The following is a 13,166-nucleotide window of genomic DNA, read 5'->3' as shown; positions in this document are numbered from 1 at the left end:
AAGAATTCTGAGAGTCTACATTTGAGAGAAATGGGAGGAGGCATCTATGAAACTATTCTCTGTAAATAGAGTTTCTAGGACCTAGGAACTGACTGTGAAGGGGAAGAAATGAATTTGGTTGTCAGTATAGATCACTTTGGTTTCTTTTGTTCCCCTCTCCCCATGCTATGGATAGAACATAGGACCTTAGGCATGTTGCAAGTACTTTACCACAGAACTATACTCCCAACTTCAGTATTGTATTGTTTCTAAAATATGTGTATTAGTATTTATATGTGTGTGTATGTGCCAGAAGAGAGCACTGTAGCCCCTGGAACTGAAATTACTGTTGTTTGTGAGCCACTTGACATTGTTGTTGAGAAATGAACTCTGATTCTCTGCAAGAGCGGCAAACACTCTTATTCACTAAGCCATCTTTCTAGCCCCCCCAAGAGTATAATATTTGATTGTTTTGTAATGCATTTGAGCAAATAGCTGACTTCTTGAATTAAAATGCACATCCCTTGATTTGACTGCTGAAAGATATGAAATGAAAAACATGGAGAGAAAAGGTGTCTGCATACAGTACTTTGGGGAAGACCTTTGTTCTGTTTTCCTTTCTTGTTGCTATGATAAAAGCTATGACTGAAAACAGTCTAGGGGGATAAGTATTTGTTTCAGTTTATGTCTTCCAGTCTATCATCAAGGGAGGTCAGGGCAAGAATTCGAACAGGAACTCAAAGCAGAAACCACTGAAAAATTCTCTTTTCTTGTGCACAGACCCACACTTACCTAACTTTCTTGTATAGCCAAGGGCCTTCAGCCCAAAGAATGGTGCTGCCCACAGTATTCTGGGCCCTCCTGCACCAATTTACAATCAACACAGTCCCCTACAGATTTCTTCACTGGCCTGTCTTTCTGGGCGATCCTTGAGTTGAGACTCCTTTTTTAGGTGACCCTAAGCCGTGTCCTCTTGACAAAGCTAGTATGACAACCTTTATTTGAGCAATAGGGTAGTAAATGACTGAGAAGTAGATACTGCTTCAAGGAAGATATACTCAAAAAATGAAAGGTAAAGGAGCCCGTGGAAATGAAATTTAATTACAGCCAATTAGATCACTATGAATGAGTAGCCTTTTCAGAGAAGGGAAGTTGACCATTGAAAAGGAATGAGATTTCAGGAAAGGAAAGAAACTTTTAGAATTTTTTTTTTATTATTTACTTTCCCCATTGCTTAAGGGTGAAAGGGTTTATTTTGTCTTAGTTTGAGGGTACAGTCTCTTACAATGGAGAAGGCTTGGCTGCAGAAACTTGAGGAAGCCCATCATGTTACATACCCAGTTAGGAAATAAGAAGAAATGAATGCTGGTGGTTAGCTCACATTCTCCTTTTTTATAGTCAGCTCCTAAACCTAGCCAGGGGCAAGAGATCACCTACATTTAGGGTGAATCTTCCCACATCAATTAACCGAGTCTAAATCTTCCTTGCAGACATGCCTACATATTTGTCTCCTAGATGATTATAGATTCTGCCAAGTTGAAAGTTAACCCCCACTTGAATGAGCGCTCAAGATAAAGTTAGTTGAATTTGGAGAGGAAATGGTAAGGGTTTAGCGTTGTCTTATGTCATTAATTCTTCATTGGGAATCTCTGCACAGAACTGGGTTCTAAGAATGCTATAGTTGGAGTATCAGTCTCAGGAAAGACCCCTGTGCTCAGATTTTTGGTTCTGTTGCAAGGACCATGCATGGAGATAACCTAAGACCCCTGCACAGATGTAGCCCATGGCAGTTCAGTGTCCAAGTGGGTTCCACAATAATAGAAACAGGGACTGTCTCTGACATGAACTGGTTGGCCTGCTCTTTAATCACCTCCCACTGAAGGGGGAGCAGCCTTACCAGGCCACCTAAGACAATGCTGACACTCCTGACGAGACCTAACAGACTAGGATCAGAAAGAAGGAAAAGAAGACCTCCCCTATCAGTGAACTTGGGGAGGGGCATGTGTGCAGATGGGGGAGAAAGGGAGGGATTGGGAGGGGAGGAGGGAGAGAACCACAGGGGGGATACAAAGTGAATAAAGTATAATTAATAAAGAATTATAAAAATAAAAAAAGAATGCTATAGTTTTTGAAGCATACATGATAAAAGAAGAGTAAAAGGAAGAAGCTATTGTTCAGTGTAATGAATGGTTATGACAGCACTTGTCAGGTAATGCTCATTGTTTTTTCTGTACTGTTAGACAATCATATTTCATGAATGCCACCAGTATTTGATCTCTTCTCATTTCTCCTCTTTTATGAGTGAATAAGCATGACTCAACCTCATAAGTCTATTTCTTTTTCTCGGGTCCTAAGCCAGTTATCGTTGGGATTCCCACTGTTTCCTGCAAGCTCTTAATGTAATAGCATACCTGCAGTCTCAGACACTCTGAAGCCTGAGGAGGGAGGATCAATTTGAGAAGTGATTGAGCAAAATAATGACACCACAGCTTAAAAACAACAACCCTCCCCCAAACCAAACAAGTATTAACTCACAAAAGACTTCCTGTCTTTCAAAGCCTTGTGTAGGAATTCATGTTTGAGATGATCCATGGGCTAGACCAAAGAGAGACAAAATACTAAACTCAGATTTTAAGGGTGGAAAACTAAGGTTGAAGGTACGAATTAGTTATAGTAGAAGATCAAGAGATTACATTGTGAAGCTGGATGTGGTGACTCACACTTGTAATCCCAAAGCTGAGAAGTAAAAGCATGGAGATTGCTGCAAGTTCCAGGCCAGCTGGGTTTACACAGTGAATTCTAGGATAGCCACGGGCTATAGTGAGAACTCTCTCAAAAAAATGAGGGACATGGGGTAAAAATGAGAATAGATAGTGGTCTGAGCAATGAGATTGTGGTCAGGAAAGTTGAATTGATGGGATAACAGCAATAGTTTCAAGCTCTTTTTACATTTAAGTATAAAAGGTATAGGTTCCCACTCATCTTCTAAGGGTGCTACATGGATATAAAAAAGGTTAGAGTATACATAGTTCACTTGGGATACAGTGAGGATTGGGCAAATCATTAGCAGGGTACTGATACCATTGGAATGATAACAGAGATTTATAGATGTTGAAGAAATAGATGAGGGCTCTAAGAAGATAGGTATGCCAGAGGAAAGATAGAATAGTTGAAGCAAATCCAGTGATGTTCAAGAATATAGAGCAAAGGGCACATCTAGGTCCAGAGAAGTAAACCTTACAAGAAAGCAAGGGTCCAGTCATTCTCAAGCAGAAGAGTATATGTTTGAGGTTGTTTTCTTTACTACACCTCACTCATTTAGGGAAATCTCTGTCAGATTTTCCTTTTGCCCATGAGATCGGAATATAGCTAATCGACTTCTGGAAGTGTAAATTATAACATAAAGCATGAAAAAATACTGCACACCTTTGAGAAGTCAATAAATTCTGAAAGCAGATGAGCTTTAGTATCTGTGATTTCCTACTTCAGGGTTTTTCCTTCTTTTTGAAGTAATGCATGAGAAGTTGATTTGCATATTTTAATGCTGAGCCTCAGAACTCTGGATGTTTAGAAGCATTAATTATTTAGTTTGTCAACATTTAAGAGGCAGCATACCTATTAAAGCACTCAAATAAAAGTAAATAACAGGCTGTGGTACTGATGATTTGTAGAACCAAGAATATTCTGGCTGAACTGAATACAGGGAGAGAAGTGCTATATGCCAGTGCCAACATTAGAGTAAGAGAAAACTTGCCTATATAAAATTGGTAGGATATGTTAAAAGTCTTGTTTTCTGAAAGAAAAGGCTAAATTCAAAGGTGATTTTTTATTGAATTTATTTCATTAAATAAAGCCAACTTTATTTAATAAAAGGGAATAGAGGGACTTTGAAAAGGTGGTTCCAAATGTTTAAATAACAGTGAAATGTGTTCCTGTACTTTCAGCTCTTGAGATGTGGTAAGGATGAGATTGGCTGAGTTATATTACAGATAAAGATAATATTAAAAAAAAAAACACAGCCCCAATCATTTTCTTTCAAGTGAAGTATTGTAGAAATCATACCAAGTTATCTGTCTAAGAATTCAACTATAGTTGGCCCTTCACATCTGAGAGTTCTATATCATGTGTTTAACCAAACAAACTTGGAAATATTTGGGGCAGGGATGTCCATTTGTAATGAAACATATATAGATATTTTGGGGTCATTATTCCCTGAATTGGATAATAATGTAACAATTAGCATTTACATCCGTGTTAGGTGTTACAAGTAATGGAGACCTGATTTAACTGTATGGGGAAACGCATGTAGTTTCTATGAGAGTTGGTTATAAAGGAGTTTAGCATTCATAGATTTGTTATCTATGGGATGTCATATTCACCCATCACCCAGATACATAGGACCATTGTACCTCTTCAGAGCACAAAGTACTTCCCATTGATAAATCTTTTAACATTGTTTGTATTCTTTATAATTGTTACTGGGAGGCTGTGCTAATGGAATTTACATTTTATTGGAAGAGACAAAGAAATATGTTTTAAAACTAGTTTTTTTTTTTTTTGGCATTCTTGGCCTGTCTACTCATGTATATGCCTTCCTACCAACTCATTATACCCAATAATTCCTGACCTCCTCAAACTGACTCTTCTCAAAATGTTTTCTGATTTATTTAAAATATCAAACAATTCTCAAGCATTTAAAAACAGATTTTATTGTTAATATTAGATATTTATATGTGATTTTTTCCTTTTTTATGTTTTTTTTATTTTTTCCTTTTTTATTTAGGAAAACAAACATATATAGCAAAATTACAGTTAAACATTTTGCTTCAGTTGCTTTACGTTTTTATTTAGCCTTAGACTAATGTTTTGTTTATATTGACATCTACTTATATATTTCTCTAAGACAATATCTTTACATATAGTACATGGATTTATCCGTCTTTTATGTGCACTTCTATCATACTTATACCATTTTTTGTTGTCTTATTTTATTTCACTGACCCATTTAGTATCTCATTCATACAAAATAACATTTTACCCAAAAGACTTAAAACCGTGTCTTTCAATATGAAAGACATTTTCTTACATAACCAATGGTGAGTTACTACTCAGAAAATAAAATTGGGGCCATGGCCAGGTATTGCTTTTATGTGTGTATGCAAGGCCCTGAAATCAGTGTGTAGCATCACAAAATCAAATTGAGACCCTGTAACTTCAATTTTCCTAGCTCTATTTTGCAAATCACATTCTCTGTCACTATTATGATTATGATTATTTGGGATCCAGTGAAAGGTCATGATTTCCATATCACTGTCAAGTCTCTGTAGTCTCCTTCAGTCTCAAACACTTTCCAGGCAGGTTTACATGTTCCAAGACAAGATGTTTGTGGAATAGTTATTCTTTTATTAAATTTTTATTTTTAAATATTAATTACATTTTATTCACTTTGTATCCCAGCTGTAGGCCCCTTGCTCATTCCCTCCCAATTCCACCCTTCCTCCCTCATCTCTTGCCATGCCCCTCTCCAAGTCCACAGATAGGGGAGGTCCTCCTCTCCTTCTACCTGACCCTAGCTTATCAGGTCTCACCAGGACTGATTGCATTGTCCTCCTCTGTGGCCTGGCAAGGCTGCTCCCCCTTCAAGGGGGGGTGATCAAAGAGCCACCCACCTAGTTCATGTCAGAGACAGTCCTTGTTCCCCTTACTAGGGTACCCACTTGGATACTGCACTTCCATGGGCTACATCTGAGTGGGGTTCTAGGTTCTCTCCATGAATGGTCCTTGGTTGTAGCATCAGTTTCAGAAAAGACTCCTGTGCCCAAGTTTATTTTTTGGTTCTGTTGCTCTCCTTGTGGGGCTCCTGTCATCTCCAGGTCTTATTATCTCCCCCTTCTTTCATAAGATTCCCTGCACTCTGCTCAATGTTTGGTTATAAGTCTCAGCATCTGTTTTGATACACTGCTGGGTAGAGTCTTTCAGAGTCCCTCTGTTGTAGGCTCCTGTCCTGTTTCTTGTTTTCTCCTTCTTCCAATGTTCATCCCCTTTATCTTTCTGAATGAGGATTGATCATTACCCAGGGTCCTCCTAAACACAATGGAATAGTTCTTAATTGATCTGCTTGTTTCTTTTCTTCTGTGTTCATTCCTGCTAAACATTTTAGGTTACCCTGTAATGATGTGCATATTCTATCAGTGAGACATATCTAGACTTACTTTAAGGCTCTCTCTCTATCCTCCTCATTCTTCTTCACTCTTCCTAGAATGATCTTCTGTTCTTTGGCTTCTACTATGTTGATAACTCTATGTCCAGATTTCAAGCCCAGACTTCATCCATCAGTGTTTTCTGCATTAAAAGAGTCCAAAAGGTCTTCCTCTCCTTCCTTCTGATCCTAATCTATCAGGTTTCCCTATCAGTGGACTTGGGGAGGGGCATGCAGGGAGAAGGGGGAGGGAGGGTGAGACCAGGAGGGGAGGAGGGAAGGATTTATGGGGGGATACAAAGTGAATAAAATGTAATTAATAAAAAATTTAAAAAAGAGTCCAATAGGAAATTATGTTGAACCTTTGAAATGTCTTTAACAATTTCCCACTTGTTTTTTTTTTTTCCTTTTTACTTCTTTCTCTTGCTGTACTCTTCGACCAAGCATAAATGTAAGATTGTTTTGATTCCTACAGGGGAAAAACAATTTAACTTTTCACGTCAGCTGCTTCTGCCCCAATTCAGCCTTTTGTCATCTATTACCTGAACACATATGAATACTGTCCTGAATAGTTCTCTCTCTTTTAAAGCCATCTTCCAGGTGTTTTAGTTACTTTGCAGCTATGCAGATTATATCTTACTATTCCTGGCCTAAGACCTGATTTGTGTTACTAATGAATCCCAAATTATTTAACATGGAAACAGTGCTTTTACTAACTTGAAATAGATTGTGCTTTTACTAACTTGAAATAGATTATCTTTTTTTGCATACAATGAATCTTCCTTTTTAACTTCATCATACACTATGTAGTTTTGTCTTGCATTATATCATTTAATTTATTCTATATAATTATTAGCATTCCTTTCTCCTCCTAGAAAATTCTAAAAGTTAAACTCCTTAAAGTTAATGCCAATTTCTTGATCTTTTCTTTCTCAATTGATCACTCTCAGTACAATAAACCTATAGTAAAGAGCTTGTGTTAATTTGCATTCATGCCTTGCCTGCATGTCTGTGCACCATTGTCTTACGTACTTTTTTTTTTTAAACTATGAAGAAACACCATGACCATGGCAACTCTTATTAAGTAAGACACTGGGGGCTGTCTCACAGTTAAAGGCTTAGTCCATTATGATCATGGTGGGAAGCATGACAGACATAGTGTTGGAGAAGTAGCTAAAGTTCTATATTTGTGCCCATAGGCAGCAGGAAGAGAGCCACTGGGCCTAGCTTGAGCTCCTCAAACCTCAAAGCCCACCCCTAGTGATACACTTCCTCAAACAAAGGCACACATACTCCAACACAGCTACACCTTTAGGCCTATGGGGTCCATTTTCATTCAAACCACCACAGCCATGTACATGTCTGTTATCTTCAGAGGCCAAAACAGAGTTCTGAGTTCCTTGGAACTGGAGTTATGAACACTTGTGAGTCACAAGTTGGGTACTGGGAAGTATACCTGAGTCCTCTGAAAGAACCTCTCAAAGAACAGTACTACTTTTAACTGCCAATTTATTTCTCCAGCCCTAAGCACAATATATTTTCATGTAGAACAGGGAAAAATCCATATATTTAAGACATTTTAAAGATTATCTTTTATCATAATTTAAAGCTAATAGTCAACGGCATCCTTTCACAGCATAATTTATTAAAGAAGGTCTCCATAGTGTATATAAAATTGAAAGCAATTGTTTTTAATTAGAATAGGAAAACATAGTTGGACCTAAATGAAGAGTATTAAATAAATCATAGTACCTTTTCTATTGAAAAACTATAGAGAACCAAGATAGACAAAATATAAATAGCAGAAGTAATAACACATGAAGGTAAAAATGGGTTAAAATCCCTCTCCAAAATGGTGAAATAATCTTAAAAAATTATCTACACCAATATACATTACAGGTTAATTTATACTGTATATTGATAGTTCTAAACAGAAGGTAAGAGAAAGATTTTATATTGCAAAATTTCTCTCATTATATCCATTTTGAAAAACAACTCACTTTTCCTAAGTGAGTCAGTGCTGCAAATGTATTCAGTGACTAGTCATGTCATGGTGATTATCTGTGTTCACATGTATTCACTTTTGTAGGAAAAAGTAATTTGATAAGTCACAGTTCCATTTTTAAAAGAAAATAATCTGCATTGATACAGTCATTTCTAAACCTTAACTTCAGATAAAGCCAGAGAATATTGTTAATAACCCCAAAAGAATTTTTAGGCATGTTCGTGAAAATCAATTTGGAGTAGAATCAAGTTGAAGGCTTAATGATAAAGAATTGCCATTAATTCCCTTAATTACTAGCAATATACTATTTGAGTAAGAAATGAATCAGTGAAGTAAGGATAGTAACTGGCCAAATTCCAAGTGGGCACAAACTGACACTTAGTGTGCATTTTCTTAGCAATAAATGATAAAAACTGGTAGTTAGCAAGATTGTCATGAATATGGCTATTATAAGTAGAACATGTTGCCTTTCCTTTTGTGTTATAGCTGTATAGTGTATTATTAGGAAAACTATAAATATTGGTATCTTACTGGGTTGGGTAATTAAAACGATGTGTATCTTTATTTCTTAACCTTTAATTTAAAATTGATATGTATTTACCATTATTTATGGGATCCCGCATGATAATTTGTTTCATATATATAACATGTAATGATCAAGTTGTGGTAATTAGCATTTCTGTATCTTTAAATGTTATTCTTCTTATGTGTTGAGAACCAGTGACAGTTATTTTAAGTAACCACAAAATTTTCAAATTGGATGTTTCTCATTCATATCTGTTAGTTGGCTACAGTTTGGCAGGAGCTCTGCTGAACCTCACCCATGGTTGTGAATTGAGTCCATGAATATTCACATTGTCTCTGATCCTACATGGGTCAAAAGGGCGCCTGAACCGTTTGTTTTTTCTGGCTTGTAAACTCAAGAAGGAAAATGCAACAAGTCACAAGCAATCAAAGCTTCTCTGTATGTCATATCCGTTAACATTCCATTTACCATAACATGTCACATAACCAAGTCTACATTCTTGGACCATGAAAGAGCTCTGCTCCTAGCCTTTGATCACGTTTTCTGTTCTGGTAACCTTCTTGCTGTCCTTAGAGCAAACTAAACACACTGGCCTCCCAGGAGCTTTGTAGGCGCTCTTCCTTGTCTGTTGCTCTTTCTTTATATACATTTGTGGTTCATACCTTGAAGTCCTGCATACTTTGGCTCAGTTGCATCTCACCCTTTTCTTAGTGTTCATCACTCCCTTTGCTCACCTATGTAATTGATGAATGCCTACAAAAAAGAGCATTGGATCACATAGAGCAATAGTTACAGGTTGTTGTGAACTACTAACATGGGTGCCTAGAACTTCACTCAGGTCCCATAAAAGAACAAGACACACTGTTGAACTATTTCTCTAGGCCCTTGAATTTTTTTTTTGTAAAAGCATTAAAATATAAACCTCCAGTATCTAACAATACATTACTACTACTTTATTTTTAAAATATTCATGAATATATGTTAGTTGTGTAAAGTGTTTTATTATGACATTTTTATAATAAAGGATTTTGATAACATTCAGCATCATCTTTCTCTTTTATCTTTTATCTTCTTTCTCCTACTGTTCTTCTTCCACTTCTTCTCAGGTTTCATTTAACTGTTTCTTTTTTTTTCAAGTATAATCTGATATAGAATATATTAGGCACTAAGAACTTTTCAGTTAGCCTTTTTGCTTTTTCTCCTGCATATATGTGATGAGTCTCATTTCAGTTCTTACACAGATGTGAGTTAAGCCATTATGAGAAACCTGGACACTATAAAAAAACTGAGGAAACAGATTATATGTATTCATATACAATTTAAGATGTATTAGGTATTCTAAAATTATTAGAATGGTTATTAGATCATTAGCTGATACATGCATAGCTCCCTGAATTCAAACTCCAATACTCCCAAAATGTTTGAATAAGTACAATTACCATTGTTACAAAAGCTTTCTATTAAAACAAACCAATTTTGCATTTTAATTAGATACTCCTTTTTGAGATGGGGGGAAGTTTATCAGTAAAGATAGACTGAGCTGACATCATTAGGTTATACTTCACAGTTTAATTCTTAAAGTCATTCAGGAACAGTCCTGCCAGTCACATCATTGAACTGTACCTGGGTCTTAACACAGTACAATGAACTTCCTAGTACTCAGTTATGATGTCATTAAACTGCCAGATATATTGACACCGATGTTGAGTGTTTCTGCTTGTTCTGATTTAATCTGTAAGGCATAATGTCAGGAGCATGGATTTGGTGCAGTTAAAATGCCTTACATTTCCCAGTTCAACCAAAATTTGCATCAGTAATGGAACAAAAAATGTAATTGACACTGCAGTTTTTCAGGGTTCTGTCTCTTCTGGTAATGTTTCATTCACTCCATTTTCACTAGGCTTTTGAAAATGCAAGGGTAAGCTAGAAATAATAACTGCCACTTTTTTTTCTGAAGAGAGAAACTTAAAATGTTTGTATGTGTGTGCTCACACATGTCTGCATGTGTGCAGAGAGAAGAGAGGAAAAAAGAGGAATCTAGTCTCTCTTTTTACTTCTCCATGACCTTCATTCTTCACTGTGTCTTTCCTATACTTAATATTTCAAAAAGGTGTGCTCTAGCATGAGACTCACAGAATCAGAGGCTTTTTATCCCTTCTTAACTCTTCATTCTAAGGATGACATGTGGACTCACATCCACCTGGATTTGGTCTTAGCAATGACTCTTTCTGCTTGTGCTTTTAAAACAATATTGAAAATGCAGGAATAAATACAGGATTATAATCTTAGCTGAAAATCCAAGCAAGCTATAGACCAACAGAAATGAAAAAGAATATGTAAATCATTGAATCATTACCTTTCTAGTTGTTTCCATGTCGGCTGTGAACATGAGTTTGTCCTTTAGCTCATTCATTATTTCGGACTTGCTGAACAAGGACTTGCTTTCAAAGTAACAAAGCACTTAACAAACAGAACTTAAAATGAAGTTATTTTCTTGATTGGGAGATTGGTTATTATGAAACACAACCTTCAAAGAACATTCAGAATTCAAATTAGTTTGGTCTGCACCTAAGAAAATTTCCCATAACTCAAAATGTTGTGTGAGTAGAGACACTAATCTTCTTATCAGCTACAATGAATTCCCAATTTAAAAATGATAATGCAGTTCCAAGTAGAAAAAAAAAAATAAAGGGCGGACTGGAGAGATAGCTCAGTGGTTAAGAGCACTATCTGTTCTTCCTAAGGGCCTGCTTTCAATTCCCAGCACTGACATGGCAGCTCACAAATGTCTGTTACTCCAGGTGCAGGTGATCTGACACCCTCATGACAGTACACATAAAATAAAATTAAATAACTAAAAAAGAGTAAAGATTATATCTCCTCAGCATTTTCTCTACTATCCATATAATACGAATGTTAGGGGCCCAGAGGGATGGCTCAGCACTTAAGCTCACTGTCTACTCCTTCAGAGGTCCTGAGTTCAATTCCCAGCAAACACATGGTCCTTACAACCATCTTTACTGGGGTTTGATACCCTCTTGCATGCAGGCATGCATGCAGAGAGAGTACTCACTTACAATAAGTAAGTAAGTTAATAAGTAAGTAAATAAATACATCTTTAAAAGAATACTAATGTTAGTATTTATTAGCTCATGTACAATGTTTATTCCTTTTTATTACATTTGATTTTAATGCTGCTTTAGTTGTGTTATTATTACATGCAAAAGACCAAAAACTCCAGTTCTCCTCCTCTCTTTTTACCTTTATGGAGTTAATTTGATCTGCTATGTTTTTGTTTTTTGTTTTTTTTTCTTTTCTTTTTCTTTTGTGCTGAGAAAGCACAGTGCAGATGTGTAATAATTGTTTTCTCTCAAAGAAAAGTTTCACATTTGTTAATGGTCTTCAATAAAAGTTGTTTTAGGAAAGAAGCCTACCTCAGAGGGCCTCGAGAGACTCTACCTTGCAGGATGCTGAGACTCATAGCCAAATTTGGGCAGAGTGCAGGGAATCTATGAAAGATAAAAAGACCTGGAGGGTACAGGAGCTCCACTAGGAGAGCCACATAAACAAAATATCTAGGCATAGGGTTTTTTTCTGAGACTGACACTCCAACCAAGGACAATGCATTAAGATATCCTAGAATCCCTGCACAGATGTAGCTCAGGGCAGCTCAGTGTCTAAGTGGGTACCTTACTAAGGGGAACAGAGGCTGTCTCTGACATGAACTCAGTGTCTGGCTCTTTGATCACCTCTCCCTAAGGGGGAAGCAGTCTTACCAGGCCACAGAGGAAGACAATGCAGCCAGACCTGATGAGACCTGATAGGCTAAGGTCAGAAGGAAGTGAAGAAGGACCTCTGTTATCAGTGTACTGGGAGAGGGGCATGGGAGGAGATAACAGAGGGAGGGTGGGATTGGGAGGGGATGAGGGAGTGTACTACTACAGCTGGGATACAAAATGAATAAATTGTAATACATAAAAACAAATTTTTAAAAAGTGAAGAAAAGAAGTTTTATCGACTTTATGTGAACTATTAAATATGTACACAGTTTTCATCCCCACGAATAATAACAAAGGTAAATTACCACATGAATTTTCACACATAAAAGAAGTAGTCCGAAATTATCAAGCTTGAAGAATTGCTTGAAAAGTTTTCTGTTGTTATATATGAGCAAGTAAAAGGAACTTACAGTGGTTTGTAAAATATTATTGTGGCCCTTTCTGTGTCTGCACTTGGCAGAAGTATAATGGTTATTTTTCTCTTTATCTTTCACTAAGGTGAGGAAGATCTTCTGAGTCCTCCCCAGGACACAAGCACAGGATTGGAAGAAGTGATGGAGCAACTTAACAACTCCTTCCCCAGTTCAAGAGGTAAGTACATATATCTACAAGAGACACAGAGCTCACAGTTCCCCTCCATTCTAACTGATGTATTTTTGTCCATTGGTAACCAACATG

The 13,166-nt window shown here is 36.8% G+C and overlaps 1 protein-coding gene across 9 annotated transcripts in view; it reads left to right on the top strand.

Annotated features, from left to right (window-relative positions):
- Dmd (dystrophin) overlaps nucleotides 1–13,166 on the top strand; it is a 2,365,055-nt gene that overhangs the window by 2,332,996 nt on the left and 18,893 nt on the right. For all 9 annotated transcript variants that reach the window (XM_060376797.1, XM_060376795.1, XM_060376794.1 and 6 more), the window contains one exon: nucleotides 12,987–13,079. In XM_060376797.1, the coding sequence (XP_060232780.1) occupies nucleotides 12,987–13,079 (93 nt within the window). The remainder of the gene's footprint in view (nucleotides 1–12,986; nucleotides 13,080–13,166) is intronic.

Source organism: Meriones unguiculatus, assembly GCF_030254825.1.
Source record: "Meriones unguiculatus strain TT.TT164.6M chromosome X unlocalized genomic scaffold, Bangor_MerUng_6.1 ChrX_unordered_Scaffold_31, whole genome shotgun sequence".
Taxonomy (NCBI): Eukaryota; Metazoa; Chordata; class Mammalia; order Rodentia; family Muridae; genus Meriones; species Meriones unguiculatus.
This window is presented reverse-complemented; position numbering and strand designations above follow the sequence as displayed.